The 15,905-nt window shown below is 38.4% G+C and overlaps 3 protein-coding genes and 1 long non-coding RNA gene across 7 annotated transcripts; 2 read left to right on the top strand and 2 right to left on the bottom strand.

Annotated features, from left to right (window-relative positions):
• Positions 1 to 9: 9 nt before the first annotated feature.
• LOC105685152 (zinc finger protein 622) lies at positions 10 to 2,089 on the bottom strand. Of its 3 annotated transcripts, none has more exons than XM_012399010.4 (2): positions 1,952 to 2,089; positions 10 to 1,523 (listed from the first exon to the last, which is right to left on the bottom strand). In XM_012399010.4, exon 2 carries the CDS (start codon positions 1,490 to 1,492, stop codon positions 332 to 334), a length of 1,161 nt encoding a protein of 386 aa, XP_012254433.2. In that variant the 5' UTR covers positions 1,493 to 1,523; positions 1,952 to 2,089; the 3' UTR covers positions 10 to 331. The 3 variants fall into 3 exon arrangements, with proteins under 3 accessions (XP_012254433.2, XP_012254431.2, XP_012254432.2); XM_012399008.3 differs by lacking the exon at positions 1,952 to 2,089 and adding an exon at positions 1,802 to 1,945; XM_012399009.4 differs by lacking the exon at positions 1,952 to 2,089 and adding an exon at positions 1,802 to 1,945 and having other exon boundaries at positions 10 to 1,520.
• LOC105685256 lies at positions 2,058 to 10,821 on the top strand. 2 transcript variants are annotated; one of them, XM_025746641.2, is made up of 4 exons: positions 2,058 to 2,198; positions 2,347 to 2,496; positions 9,889 to 10,213; positions 10,343 to 10,821. In XM_025746641.2, exons 2-4 carry the CDS (start codon positions 2,475 to 2,477, stop codon positions 10,380 to 10,382), a joined length of 387 nt encoding a protein of 128 aa, XP_025602426.1. In that variant the 5' UTR covers positions 2,058 to 2,198; positions 2,347 to 2,474; the 3' UTR covers positions 10,383 to 10,821. The 2 variants fall into 2 exon arrangements, with proteins under 2 accessions (XP_025602426.1, XP_025602427.1); XM_025746642.2 differs by lacking the exons at positions 2,058 to 2,198; positions 2,347 to 2,496 and adding an exon at positions 7,461 to 7,617.
• LOC125501508 lies at positions 3,700 to 6,402 on the bottom strand. Its single transcript, XR_007279098.1, has 3 exons — positions 5,689 to 6,402; positions 5,328 to 5,528; positions 3,700 to 5,239 (listed from the first exon to the last, which is right to left on the bottom strand). It is a non-coding gene; the product is annotated as an uncharacterized LOC125501508 (long non-coding RNA).
• On the top strand, positions 10,728 to 15,483 carry LOC112694775 (eukaryotic translation initiation factor 5). Its single transcript, XM_025746640.2, has 5 exons — positions 10,728 to 11,749; positions 11,920 to 12,105; positions 12,189 to 13,393; positions 13,662 to 13,720; positions 15,286 to 15,483. Exons 1-3 carry the CDS (start codon positions 10,730 to 10,732, stop codon positions 12,306 to 12,308), a joined length of 1,326 nt encoding a protein of 441 aa, XP_025602425.1. The 5' UTR covers positions 10,728 to 10,729; the 3' UTR covers positions 12,309 to 13,393; positions 13,662 to 13,720; positions 15,286 to 15,483.
• Positions 15,484 to 15,905: the final 422 nt, after the last annotated feature.

The following is a 15,905-nucleotide window of genomic DNA, read 5'->3' as shown; positions in this document are numbered from 1 at the left end:
AATAAATCATTTCATTAAAATAAATGTTATTTTACTATTTATATTGAAGTAAGTATATACAACTGAAATGGTACATTGTAACAACCACGTTGTAACATCCGGAAATTATTACTATAATCGTACTTCATTACAGGGGTATATACTATAGGTAATGGTGTTGTCTAATTCGTGAGAAGTACAAACAGAGTGCCAAATTTTCTCAATAATCTCTTTTTAAGCCTCTGAGAGCTTTAATTGTTTTTCAAAGGAACTTTCAAATAACAAAAACAAACATCAAGCTGCTTATTAGATGAAACTGATGATATATATGTAACTGTATTCTACTTAATGCCTAGAAATTTACTTGAGCTCTATAATGTTTCTGAAATTTGTTTGCCTTGAACTGCAGTTGTGTTGAATATTTCGCTTGAATTCGTTGCATATATTTAATATCTCTAGCTTTCCTCACAGTAGCCTCTTTCTGTGTGTCTGTCCAGCCAAGAGCTCTGTATTGCAGTAAAACTCTGCGCAATTTTTCTTTTTTTGGTAGCGCAACTGCCCGATTTGGATTCAAACTCTGTTTGTAATACCTCATCAAAGATCTGTGCCCAATCGTTGCTCCGGATGGTAACACCAGTTGATAATCTGTGTCATCAAGTTCTGGAATCTCAACTTCGTCATCTGGATCCTGATTCTCCCCGTCAGGGTAACTCGAAGAGTAATCGTAGAATTCTGCATATTCTATTAACGCCTCACCCTCGTGCAGCATTTTGCAGTGGCTTTTATCTATCATGTGTGCTCTTGCAGCTTCTGCACTGTGAAATGCCTTACCGGAATCGTTGCACCAAAGGCACATAAATCCAGCATATACCTTTTCACCAAGATATATCAGCAGTCCTCTAGGATCTATGCAATACTCAGGATCCGGTAAGAAAAACGAATGAGCTTCTGTCATGTGCTTAAGATTGCGCACAAACGACCTGCTGTGGTGACTGCAAAATAGACAGTCATTATTTTTTACCGGATTTTCAGTGTCTTCTATCCACTCATCCGAGTCAACCGATTCTGAATCAGAATCAATTTCAATGTCTTCATCTTGGGTGCTATTTTTTGATTGTGAAAATACTTGACTATTGTTTTTGACTGATGAATTGTCGCCGTGTTTAGGAGTCTTGGTGGTGATTTCCATACCTTCACCTTCATTGTCACTGTTACTTAGAACCGAAGCATTTTCTCTGTGTTTTTTCGATAGTATATGATTCTCATATTGATTTCTGGTATTAAAATTTTTTCTACAGGCTTTGCAGTTATAAGATTTGTCCTGCTTCAGTTCTTGTTCTTTGCCGCGTTGTGCTATCACTCTCTTTTGAAATTCTTCTGATGTAACAGGAGGTAAGTCAGCTACTTTTCTCTTTAAGTTATATCTGTGCCAGTCAGATTTATAGTGCTGTCTCTGAATTTCCAGGTCTCTGAATGCCACTCGACATGTGATACAGGTGTACGGTGAAGTCATTGTCTACACTGTTTTGTTACTGCAGTTTCTTCTGGAAGAATGATAATTCAAGCATTAGGCCAGTACTTGTTATATGGAAGCAAAAAAATTATGGCCTGATTAGGACAAAGTCATTTTTATCTCAATGAAAATTTAAAATTGCGCGATATTGCAACACATCTGAAAAAATAAATTACTCTCGAATATTCCACAAGCAGATTTCATAGGTTATACCACACCATATCTCGAAACTAAAATAAGGTGAGATTACCAAAGTTAAAACAATTTAAAAAGTCATTTTTGAATTATAATTAACAAATTTCACTGAACCTGAATTCCAAATGTCTTCAGTTAGCGAATCCTAAATTTACGAACCAGTGTTCTCACAATTCATAATGTCACTGACACCATCGTCTGCGAATCTACGATCATCAGCACATGCGATTTCGGACCAATTTTGAGGTTATAAATGTCACTTACTGATCTTGCTCTGCCTCAGCCAAACTGACAGGTAATTACGAAAACTGTTGTTACTAATTACATCTAAATTTTTTGTTCAATTATACGAAGAATCTCAGTACAAATAACACGAACACCTCAAGCTTAGTGCGTCACTTGACTCGATTTATCTTACGGCGGAAGTCAGATTGTCGATTGTTTAGTTAATTATATTGAAGCAGCAACCGTGCTCCGAAGCGGACCGTTTTTCCATATTTCTCAGCAAGAAGTAGGTTTTTTCGTGTTTTTCGGTTAATCATTTAAGTGCGAGGAGTTGTATTTTTTCTCAGAGATAATCTAAGGATTTGTGGTGCCAGAATCCGTGCATGCTTCTTCGAAAACCGAATTTCTCTACTTTTTTATTCTTTTATTTTCAGCCTACCAAAACTGCACAGCGACTTTGGGTGCTCATCAAAAGGGCGAAACATCTGTCTTGGATTTTTTGTGGATTTTCTTTTAATTTTCACGCTAAAGGCGGCCGTCCAGCAGGGCGATACCATTTTATATGACTTTTCATCGACGTCAAGGTGAGGATTTAATTTTTTTCTTGTTTTAAATAACTTGAATCTTGTAACGTAAATAACGCTATAGGTTCGCTAATTTTATCAACAGCCATTTTGGAAATGAATAAGAGCGTTTGATTTATTCGCGGTAGTATTTTTTTAATTCGTAAATCGATAATCCTTCGCTCTTTTTGGGGTATCTACGATATTTGAAAAGATGTGGATCACATGGAACGACACATTGTTCCATATTCAAAATGGCCTACATACTTGTGATATTTACCGTTTGAAATACGAATTGTTCCGCCTCACGCCTTATGGGACGGGATTATCGAGACTGAAATTCAGATTTGTGATAGCATAATCCTCCTACTGTAGTGATAGCCTCCAGCTTCTTATTTTCAACATTGTATGGAGATAGTGTGTTCTGTTTTGATCCCAAAATAGGTATCCATATCATGCAATTTAATGCACGCAGATAGTATAAAATAGAATTATCTAACTCAATAAGTTGACCAAATATATTAAATCCCCGCCTGTAATTCTGCGCGAACAAATCTGCCGCCCCATTGACTCATCCGTGGATTTTTTAGCATTATAATTAGGAGTTTATTTTAAACTTCACCGCCCCGCCAACGTCCTGATTTTACGTTTTCAATGTACGAAAACAGCTTCGTCATTACGTCATCCTGTAAGCTAATCGCTCTCGCCTCTAGTTTTTGGAAAAAGAATTTCCACTCCAATTGAATTCACATACATAGATTTGAAAATGAATAAATGAATGAATAAAAGAAGATGCAAGAATGTAGAAATTAAGATAATTTCACCCTCCCAACTCTACAAAAATTAACGCTACATCAATACATGTATGTACCCATAGGTACATAATATGCGTTGGATTTATATGCCTACTTATGTGAGCTAATGATATTTTTTATTCTCGCGATTATAATTTTCTCACTATGTATTGACCCTTGCGACAAAACGGTGCAGCAGGCTGAATTCTTGATAGGGACGGTTGGCATGACGATATCTAGTTTGGTTTCATCGTCGCTGTTGACCAAACAACAACGATGATGAAATAAAAAGAAAAGAAAAGGGTACAATACAACGCGTGAGTAAATCACCGCACTTGGCTCTACAAGAGATAATATGATCTATCGCTGAGAAGGGCGTAGAAAAACAAAAATCATGCGTTTTTTTCAACATCGCACTTGATCATACGTGTTTACTGCAGTCACGTAAGTTACAAACGTAGTGGGTGCGTGGTTTATAAAAAGGTCATCTTTATAATTTAACTAACGTCTACGATCTGACGTCATGTGGGTAGTCGGGGATCGTAACGTCACGATTAACCTGCGTGGTATACGTACACATTCAGTACAATGATTTACGGGATTCTTGACTTCCAAGTAGATACCAAAAAGAATGGCAACAGGATTCATTTTTCATCTTATCAATTCAGATATTTATCATTTCGGTTACCGAATAGCTTTTTACAGAAGACGAGCAGGCATACTGAACGAGTGAGGTACGAAAATATTCGATAACGCTTGTATACTTAAAACATTACACAGTGGCCGAGCCAAATTTCAAGGCCAATTACCCTCTGCTTTTCACTTTCAGAAAATTTTCTATACTCGTAGATGTACAAGAAAATCGATGATTCGCTGATTGCTTTTCCTCGCCGCAACGTTACTTTTGATATTCTTTGAAGTTCTCCTTCGTTATTCGTTCGCTTGAAATTTCTTATTTTTTTTTTTTTTTTTGTTTTGGGAAAAGAGTATCACGAATTCGTGAGTACAATTATCATAACCGCGTTGAGAGCCGCTGAGAGCGTGTAATCTGCTTTCATTACTTAAGATTCGGATTGCTGAATGTATCGTGTATGTAATCTCCGAACACAATGTGGAATGGATGGTTTTTAATGTCACAACTTAAACACGGTAATATCGGTGACACATGGGGTGCTACCTGATGGTGATCGTATAATTGCGTATCTAGATATAACTCGAACTTGACCAAATGGACTGCCAACAGCTGCGCCTATATCGCTGCTAAATAAACATTAACTTCGTTTTTTATATATTCACGAGCTCATACTGCGTAAATATCTCGCGATCCACGTACATTATGATATCGCACTTTATTCAGCAACCGTCATTTTTACGTTGCCTTGTTAGAGAATGAATGTAGTAAGCATGGAGATGTGTCTTATATGGTCTCCGAATTATTTGGAGACACACACATATCGTGTACCTACACAAAACTGTGGATCTGGAATATTCCATGAGACATCCCTAGAAGGAACTCGTATTTCTCTTGCGTATAGACATGATATAAAGTTTCTGTTCAACAGTCATCAAATGAGAAATAACTCCACGCAATGTGATATGCGGTTATTAGTTCCCATAAACTCCGGATGAAATATGCGTATAAAATATCCATTGATTGCCTTTTATTAACATAGAATTCATGCGCATCGACTTGTATATTGTCGAGGGTCGGATATACGTGGGGTTTCGATTTTCGTCTTGTATTTACATCGTTATTTTACATTCCAAAGTTTTCTCGGTATACGTATAACGTATGTGTATTTGAAATATGAATTTTTATCGTTAACCAACGATACCTATATCATACCGCAGGGTAGGCTTACGTTAGTCGAGTTTCGCATCGATTCGTCTCGTTGAAGTTTAAACGCAGAAAGTAAACTCCTAGTTAATATAATGCCATGTTAATTTTCGGGTTGTATAATAACAATAACCTGAAATGGGTCAACATCAGATTTAGCTGTAAAGTCTCTGCTGGCTGCGAAACAGCAGCGTATAGGTGTATTTAAAAAAATTACGTACGGTGTGAACGATCCCGTTTGACTAGTTTCCTTTTATTCCTTCTTTTCAAATTCCTTTTGAAAAATCGTTACGCAATATAATATCTGAAATGAGTATACAACACATGTGTATATTATGCTGTGTGCAATGCACATTCCGTCACTCACACTTTGCACAATCGCAGAATGAATTGGAATAGGCGGGTTACTTGTTACTTCATTGCTAAAAACGAAATTTACGTTGAATCTAAAGTTAAATACATATGTGGAATTTTAATGCAAACATCAGGGCTATTTTTTTTATTACATATTCGGTTTCTTGTTAATCTGTATATAATTCTCTTTCACGAAAATATATAGGAAATAATCGAATGAGTACTTACAAAAAGCTAATCTAATTCCACGGCTATACCTGTAGGTCATGCTGTTAAGAAATTAGAAGAAGTATTACTAAATTTGATTTTCTCACGTCTTCATTGGCGATACGTGGGCGGAAAACCAGATCGTACCAGGTACGAGCTCGGTAAACTTTTCCGACGTTGAATATCCATTTTTTTGGAAAATAATTGAGTAAATTATTCTTGACGTAGAAAAACCGCGATAAGCAAAATAAGGTCGTCCACCTATACGGTTAATTCCGGGTGAAAACGAAATGCATGCACGAGCACATGATGCTTACGTCATGTATCGCCGATAATGCGGACACCAAATGGACACATTAACGTATTACTATTATGCACATCCGGAATTATACTCGATTGATTTTCATTCACATCGCATGATGGTATCCCCACCTATACGTTCGATAAACTCGTTACAAGCGTTATATAGTCCCGATTACGCAATTCGCGACAAATATCGCTCGCTTTTCGGAAGGTAATTGCAGCAGTTATAGAATTATTTATTTTTACATTAATCGTTGAACTATAATTATCATGGTCATTAACCACGAATTATTGGTGAAATAATCCAAATGCCTGTTATATATTTGTACCTTTTATCGTCGAAATTTCTTTTTCATGACAATGATAAATGATAAAGGCGAGTGGAATAAGTTCACGATTCGATATCGCACGGTTGTACACAAATATGTATATTACACACCTATGTATCCGTCATTCGCCTGCATTAACAATTATCGCAGGCCTTATAGCTGTTTCTCGCAGTTGAAGTTAACTTGTACGTACACCGTACACAATTACACTAAGGGTAAATTGATCCTCGGATTTGATCAATTGTTATAATCTTACGTGGGTGCGGCAGTGACCTTCTATAGCCACGCAAAGTCCTGACCTTTTCATGTGTAGACTCGGACTCACAACATTAAATTGTAATCTCGGAACAAGCATATATCTGTATACCGATATGCATGCGTATATGAGCACAATAGAAACGGTGAATAAGTCGTTGAAATGAATAAATAAGTAAACAGATAAATCGATAAAATTGAAGGAATCATATTAGCTAATACCGATACAATGGAATGGGAGAACGGATAGATAAGAATAAATAAAAAAGAAAAAGAAAGATAAAACAATATGTCAGAATGGCTTCTTTATTGTGTGTATACACGTTATAGGCGAATGAAGCCAAACGATTCGCGGATTATTGTAGTATGTATAATGTACGATATACATAGGCACGTAAATACAGCGAGAAATACAGTAAATGCATAGGTATATACCTATACTGCGACTGAGTATGTAAGAGGATGCATTTTAACCAGCTGAGAGGTGTATGACTACATTTTTCTTAGAGAATTGAGGACAGGTGTTATTTAGTGTACAGGTTTGATGAAAAGTTTTTGGAATAATGTGTGATGAGAGAGAGAGGGCGAAAAAAGTCCGCATCATCATGCGGTGGGTCGATCCATGCAGTGACCCATTCCGTTGTATGTGCGTGTACGTGCACGATGTAGGTATAAGTGTGTGTATCACGGTTTGGCAAATTTTCCGCATTGCACTCGCGAAAATTCGACCTTGTCCATCCGGACCCGACGACCTATCCGCGTTTTGCACCCCGCAACCGCTGATGGTACGGTTGCGACCGTCACTGGCGTCGTTGAGGACGATCAATAGGAACCACCTCGACGCCTGATTTTACAAAACGACGCTTGCGCATATCAAAATGGAAAAAGAGGATATTACCTACCCGTGAGTTCGTCCGGGACACGAACGGCGAACCCTATTCAGTAGCGAATCAAATCTCCGACGACGTACGTATTGTTGAAGGTATATCGACGTCCGTCCCTTAGAGCGACACACCGGGAAACACCATACGCAAATCTCGACTTATGCGTCATCAGCGAGAAGGTAATTCACGTGCTGCACTCCTGCTGATGAACTGTACAGAAGATCATCCGGCTGATATACCTAAATGCGATCTGCACATCCCGAGATGCAGATCAATCGCAACCCCTTTCGTGGTCCCGAAACGATCCATGGTTCTTTGAATCATCATTTTTTATCAATTTCCGCCATCCCTTTCAATCGTACAAACTACAATCACTCTGCAGCACACATTCGATCGAAATTGCAGAAATAAATCCGTGGGATGGATAAGTTGATATGTTTTTTATTTTCTCGACGCGTGTCACTCACAGGCGTGCCATATGTCGACCGGTGATCTTTTGAAAATGTGAAGATAAAAATGCGCCAGATACATTTAGGTGCCTACCATAGGTCCACAGTGGTCGGTGTGCGAAACGGTTGACTAAATTGATCTATGATACACACAAATCACGTTGCATCAATGAAAAACATAAAAAATAGCTGTGAGAAAATTATGGTTTTTCGTCAATTACTATATACATACATACATACATACATTGCGTAGGTATAGGTATGCGAATCTCGGTGCAGCAGGTGATCAATGATCTTGCCGGTATCTATGGAAATCGGACCGTCCGTCCTGCGTTAAACGGGACTCATCTGACGATGAATCAAAATATTAATCACCGAAGCTGTAGGTTCGGATTTTTTTGAAGTTACGGATCTGGTACACGCTGATTATTTGGCAGTCATATCGCATCACATGGAAAAATTACGTCATACGACACTCGGGCATCTTCGGGTATACGTGCATCACTTTTACTCCGTACACAGCAGACAATTTTGTTGGAAAATGAAAAAGAAATAAACGGAGGGAGTAGTCTACAGCGGATAAACAGAATATGTTAACATTAAACCCATGTACGCACGTAAAAAGGTCGTTGCTACGAAATTATTCAATCCCATCTCACTGACATCACGTAATACGAAACTTTCTCCGAAATTCTAAAGAGCTCGTCAAATTTCTTTGGATGAATCACTCGAGATACCACCTGCTAGCACTGCATGCTGTGTCTTGATATGTGTCGTGAATTTTTTACCCTCTAGAATAGCTTGCAAATTTGTTCTTTTCTCATCTACCTCCAGCGAAAACAGCATAGAAATGAAAATTGTGCACAGATTTCTTCTACGATTATAAAATAGAAATGCGGATAAACCTGAATCTAGGCCGTGTGCGAATCGTGTTAGAGCTATGCCCACCGGTAGCACCTGAATCTAAAATTTTGAAAAATCAATGGCAGTAAATATCGGAGGTTGTTAATTTCTAGTGACTAATTAGTGGGGATTAAGTCTTGCTCATTCATTGAGAGTATGTCCTCAATATTTACTGCAGCTTCATGGTGTCAACAGTGGTGTCAACGCAGCTTATATATTTCATAATACTCCTGATTTTTTTCTCAATTAATTTCGCTGGGTAGCTGATGAAAAAATACAGATTTTCGATTTGCTTTTGATCGTCGTCTTCTATGTATACGCGGCTTGTTTGCAGATTCGTAATTAAAATTTATCGACTTTTTCCTTTCTTCCAATTATCTCATAATCAATGGGTGTATTGGCGTATTACATTACCCGAAACAGTGCAATTCCGGTTTGCGATGTCTCGACTCTTGACATCTTCGTTCACGTTTTTATCAGACAGTCATTTCATTTCATTTGTTCAGTTAACATCATCGTCGAGGCCCTTCAAGTTGTAACGGGGCACAAAAATATTTTCGCTATCATGACCCTGGGTTTAAAACCTCCCGGTAACCGTCTAAATGACCGATAAGACATCCCCCGAGCAACATATGCGGCTAAAATAGTATTATCAAAAAGTCGAAACCAAAAAAAAAAAAAAAAAAAAACAATAATAAACAAAGGAACCTAAAACGCTCACAAATGTTGATACGTAATTGCAAATGTCCGGAGATTCGGGGATCTTATCCAATGGTGCTCATCACAGCCTCCCTTCAACCACGGTTACGCCTATAGGATAGCTGACGAAGGATCACACTGCCTTCGTAATAATTGTATTAGTTGAATGTTGCACCTCTTTTTTGCTTTGGCAATTGAAATAATGCCTACCGGATGACAGTGATTTGAATTAGAAGTTACGAAGATAATATTTTCATTCATCTAATATCAGATGTTGGAGTAAGGTTTAATTTACGTTAGTAAAGCAATGATGATTATGATAATATGAAATTCTGTCTGTTTTGTGAAAAAAAAAAAAATCAGATTGATCATCAAAGTTTTACTTGTTTGTTTAAATAGAAACATCCAGGATATCATCCAGAGGGAAAGGATCGGTGTACGGTAAAGGCGGCAGAGGCGGGACATTGTCCAATCGTCCCTCGATCAGCAGAACCATCTCTTCCATACAGATAAATTTTTCCTCACCGACAATCGGTGGAACAATAATTCCGGCGTGGTGTTCAAGCTTTATTGAGGGCAAGAGCGGCAGACAGGCAGCGTGTATGATCATTGAAGACCACCCCCCTGTGCCCACCAGACCGAGGCAAAACCCGCACCAAGATACCACCCAACGATTTCTAAACCATCTGGTCCTGCCCAAACACAGGACCTCAAAATTTTCCAGGTGATCATCTTACTCTACTCCACACGAATGCTTTCAAAGCTAGTTGAATTCTGCTCCGTGATTTGAACATTTTCGAATTTCACACGATGATCAGTAATTTTATGATAGAATTCGATCATTTTTTTGCAGTAATAGACATCGGAAGCTTCAACCATTCAGGGAAACGTGACTGTCGTCACTAGGTAGCGCGGGATACCGAACCGCAACAACCACAAACAGCCCTGACTTGACACGTTATTTGCTACCAGCAGGTAGCCACTGCCAGGAAAGGTCGCCGCTCAGCAATCAAACTGTTGCTCAAAACCGTCAAGATAAAGTACAGAAGTTTGAGGACGTTGCCAACCTGAGCTCCTAAAACACCCGAGAGAATAGAGCAAAGACAAACTGAACGTTGTTTCTCAACGTTGCTATTCACAGATTGCTTCTTCGTTTCGCAAAAACGTCTCGTCAAAAGTTTTTACTGTTTGTACGAACTCATAAGTTTGCGAGAAGTAGAAGGCGAAAATACCAGTCACCATGGGGAGCTTGAATGTAAACCGTGCGGTCAAAGACCCATTCTATCGTTATAAAATGCCTCGGATCCAAGCCAAGGTAGAAGGCAAAGGTAATGGCATAAAAACCGTCATGGTCAACATGATTGAAGTTGCTAAGGCCATTGACAGACCCCCAACGTACCCTACTAAGTACTTCGGATGTGAACTTGGTGCCCAAACCCAATTCGACTTCAAAAATGACAGATACATCGTCAATGGGTCCCACGACGCAGCCAAGCTGCAAGATCTTCTGGATGGATTTATTAGGAAATATGTTCTGTGCCCGGCGTGTGATAACCCTGAGACTGATTTATCTGTAAAAAGGATGGCAATCTTCCAAGGCTGTAAAGCTTGCGGTCGTCATGGCGCTCTGGAGTTTAATCACAAACTTAATACTTTTATCTTAAAAAATCCACCAACTTTAAACCCAGCGTCAACCGGAAGTTCTCTCACTGAAGGCAAGCGTGGCAAACGGTCGAAGAAGACAAATGGCGATACCAATGGCGATCGTTCTGGTTCTCCGGAGAACGAAAACAGCACAACTAATATAATAGTTGAAGCACCAACGAAAATTGCTGGGGAAGACGAGTATGATCAGTGGGCAGTCGATGTATCAGAGGAGGCTGTTAGAGCTCGTCTTCAGGACTTGACTGATGGAGCAAAGGGAATGACTATCAGCGATGATCTTGAAAAATCTGAGAAAGAACGAATGGATAGTTTTTATGAGTTGGTCAAACGCCGGCGGGATGCCGGCCAGCTTGGTAATCACAAGGAGTTGGTTGCCGAGGCTGAACGTCTGGAGATTAAATCCAAAGCTCCATTGGTTCTTGCCGAGCTTTTGTTCGATCACGCTCTGGCACTACAAGTTAAGAAACATCGTGTACTTTTACTCCGTTTTACACACGATGACGCCAAAGCGCAGAAATATTTATTGGGAGGAATCGAACAGGTCATCGCTCTACACAAAGATTCTCTGATGCCCAAAGTACCCGGAATTTTGAAGGTAAAGAAGACGTCTGGTAATAACTTTTCTTCTATCAGTTGACTTATCTTTGGGAATTAGACGTAACTCGAATCACGCCAAAATTCCCGTAAATTCTTACAACAGGAGTTTCACAATCCAAGCATTTTACAATTAGTGATGTACCACGTGCCCTTGATTTTTTTTCTCAGCTATTTTATGATGCTGATATTCTGGAGGAAAAGGCTTTGCTCGAGTGGGCCAGCAAAGTCAGCAAGAAATATGTTTCGAAAGACTTGGCCCAGGAGATCCATGACAAAGCCGCTCCATTTCTTACATGGTTGAAAGAAGCTGAGGAAGAAGATTCTGATTCCCAAGAAGAAGACGACGACCTGGAGGTAATGCATGTGTTACCGACGCAATGACCCAGGCTTCGAATTTGCTTGTTTTAACATTTAGTATTATTTTTTTTTTTTCACAGATCGAGTATGATGATAGAGCTAAGCAACCGTTGAAGCAACAACAACAACAGCAGCAGCAGCCTAAGAAACCTGTTGCCAATGACTCCGAAGAAGATGATTTTGACATTGATGCCATTTAAGAAGAAAATGTGTTGAGTTAAGAAAGAAAATTAAAGTAGACACGGATTTGTCTCGGCACAATGGTAATTAACGTTAGGTTCTCTTATTTTATACCCATGTATTCCCACCACTGTTCACTCGCGTATGTTGTTCAAATAATTGTTTTCAATATCATCAATTTTTAACCATCACATGTTATTGCAAACTGACATTACCCTCGGCCTAAAAATTGGCAGGCAACTGCTTGAAGATGCCCAGTTGTCCACGGGAAATATGAATTATGATGAAATATTTTCATTATAATTCACGATGTCTGAAGATAACAACAAACAAACAGAAATAAAAAATACGTGCAAATTTTCAGGTAGCTATTCATAGTTTAGGAATTAATTAAAATGTACAACTTTTAGTTTTTACTCCACTCATTGCAATTAGATAATTGATTTGAAACACAGATTGTACTGTTACTGAGAATTGATCTTCGATCCCTTATGATATCAATAGTTACGACCGTTAATAAAAAGTTGGCTCGCTGAGACGTTCTGTATTGTATCTAGGTATTTACTATTCTGATGATAATTACTCAAATAAATGTTAATCGCAATTCTATCAAACGCTGGTTTTCTTTTTACATCCAAATCTGAAGTCTCAATTTGTTATCCCTTATCACTTGCGCTGAATCCACTCAATAGCACCTTAGTATTCAAGAGCTAAATGTTTTATCTGCGCCAAGCTATTATTTTATGGATTTTTGCTCAAGCTTTTTATTGTCACATAATAATTTCTACGATAGGATTGGTATTTGATATTCGATCAAATCATCAGCCAACGTATCAACTATTGATCTTTAAACTCAAGACGGTAGCCTCAACCATTGCCTCAACGAATTCAAATCTTTCCAGGTTCAACCGGAAATCGGAAGTGATATGTCGTATAGTTGACGCATATGGCACTGAAACTATGAGCGCGACAGTCGAAATACTGGATCGACTGACAGCTTTTGCTCGCTCCTTAGTTGGCGAGTGTCGAGGAAGTTCTATCCTAACAAACGGGCCGTAAACTTTTGCGCGTTTATAAAATAACCGAAAACTGTGTTGTGGAGAAGGTAATTGTGGAGTTACATCTTTTAATTGTGAAATTATGACAAAAGAATCACGTTGGTTGTTAATACTTTTCTTGTGTTCGCCATTTTGGCCTGTCATCAGTCTCTGCTAGTCATTTACGACAATTTTCTCGCCAGTTTATTTGCCCTTTAATGACCGCCCCAAGATTCTTTTAAATGGAATCGTAATACTTCTGATGCTTCAGCTTATCGTGACTCAAAATTCGGTTTCGAATTCAGCAAGAGTAAAAGAGATATCAATTTTTTTCAGCAGTGGGATGGTACATTGAAACCTCACGTTAGGGATTCCTGCATGGACCGTTCTCAAGAGTAAGTGTTTTTCTGCTATTTATCTTCCTTGTTATAAATTAAAGTTGATGATGAAAAATTCGCTGTTTTTTATGGACCACGCCTCCTGAAGCGAACAGGTGCAGCCGGAAGTTAATACTTCTAATTCATTTCCTCCAGTTTTGGTACCGTGACGAAAAATCACTGACCATGACCATTTGTGCACCAATTATTCTTTGCCCCGTTTAATTGGTAAAAAGAAATTACTCAATTCATTAAAGTCATCTTATACAAGTCTGATTGTCGGCTTTCTAAAAGAATCTAACAAGAACAAAAACAAACCATCTTAACCTGCAAATGTTGATATATGCAAAAATCTTTCGAAATTTTGGAGGAGCGACAGATTATCATTATTTTATGCGTCACGGATTAATGTTATTCTAACACGACGAATAAATCCGCAACAGGGTCCACGACTATGACATTACCCATTTGCTCTTTTCACTAATTTCTTGTTATTTATGCCCAAATCAAGACGATGCGTATTCTGTATAATAGTCAACCATAAGTTTGATAACTGTCAAGTACTGTATAAGGTCACCCCCTATTGTTTTACATTGGCACACCTTTTAAGGTGTATAACGTTCTTTGGCACCTGCTTAGCTTGTCATTAAATATTTCAACCCGTTCGTTCGTTGCACGAGTAATTTATTCATTCGTCAACTCTCGAGTCGTAAGCATGCACGCACTTATGTGTGGTTGAATATTAAAAAATGACGCTTCGTTTGCTCACGTGTGCATACACCGGATATCATTCAACAGGGAATCCTAGATCTCATAGATGACAGTGTAATTATATCTAAAAATTGAATTGTTGATGATTCCATCCAATTATTCTTGAAGTAGAAATAAACAAAGCTATGTCGTAGTAACGAGATGCGTTTTTCTTATCTCATGGTGGCTGTTATCTCGTAGTACTATCCTTTTTTGTTCCTGATTCTCGTCGTTATCGCTTTGCGTGGGAGCAGGGCAGAAATGTCTCCAAAGGACTGAACTTTTAATACCACATGAGTATATCTCTGCGTAGTTTACTTGGATGAAAAGTTTAAATTCACTGCCGTTTGGATTTTTCATTTCATTCAAGAAAGGAAGCTGCGTAAGTTGGCCCTGATATATCGTGTCGTCATGCTATGAATCATCACTCGCGATCAGCAGGAGTAGGTCTATTCGTTCCACGCGATGTCCATATCATACAAGCTCACAAGATACAAGAAAATCTCGTTCTCATTACATACTGTATGTATATGTACAGAATTATTTCGACGACAGTGTGACCAAAAGATCCGTCTGTTCTTTAACCGCGATCTGGCATTCCTCTATGGAAGGTCGATTCTTTTTTTCCTCGACCCGTTCTTCAAATGGCGAGGACGCAGATTCAATGTGTTGAAGTTTCTTTCAGAAATTTTCTGCATTTTACAAAGTTTGGTGACGTAATATCCATAAACATAGGTACAATTGACCATCATGCTGGTTGATTGCAACTCTGAAATATTTTTCTACTTTACATAGGTGTATGCGTACGGACTAAATAGTAACACAATCCGCAGGTTTTTATAGGCATGAATTGTTCGACTGCAGAGAAGTCGGTCTATGTATAGCATCAAACCATACACGCTAGACTTTGGATAAAAGAGAACGTAGAGTTCGTGAGAGAAGAAGAAGAATAAAAATTAAAGCAACAACCGAACTTGCTGGGCGAAGGATCATTTCAGAAATAGAGGCGAATGCGAGCGAATATATATAGGGTGAGTTAAAAGTACTACCTTGCATTTCAAGGGTGTTTTTTGTGTCAAATTCTCAGACTGGTCTTCCTGTGTAATAACTTTGTGGAGCGATAGAGAACAGAAAATCAAAAAACGAATTCAAATAACAATGGGATGAAACGAAATTCATGTTTCTTGAATGTGAGCCTACTGGAATGACCTGATGCATTCTACATCAGAAAAGATTGATGTTTTCATGTTTGAACAACTTTTTTTTATGGTATTTATTTACGCAGGAATTTGTATCTTAAAATTTTGTACACAAAATACACCGTTTGAAATAATCGATTTGTGGAACTTTTGAATCATCTTGTAGATCCTAGTAGTCTTTGTTGCCGGTTGTTGAATACTTTCGACATAACGTGCGAATTCTAATTAAACTCTTTCGTTATTTATTTTTCTCT

The sequence above is a fragment of the Athalia rosae genome, chromosome 1 (assembly GCF_917208135.1).
Source record: "Athalia rosae chromosome 1, iyAthRosa1.1, whole genome shotgun sequence".
In the NCBI taxonomy this organism is placed as follows: Eukaryota; Metazoa; Arthropoda; class Insecta; order Hymenoptera; family Athaliidae; genus Athalia; species Athalia rosae.
Note: the sequence above shows the minus strand (reverse complement) of the source record. Positions and strands in the feature narration are given on the sequence as shown.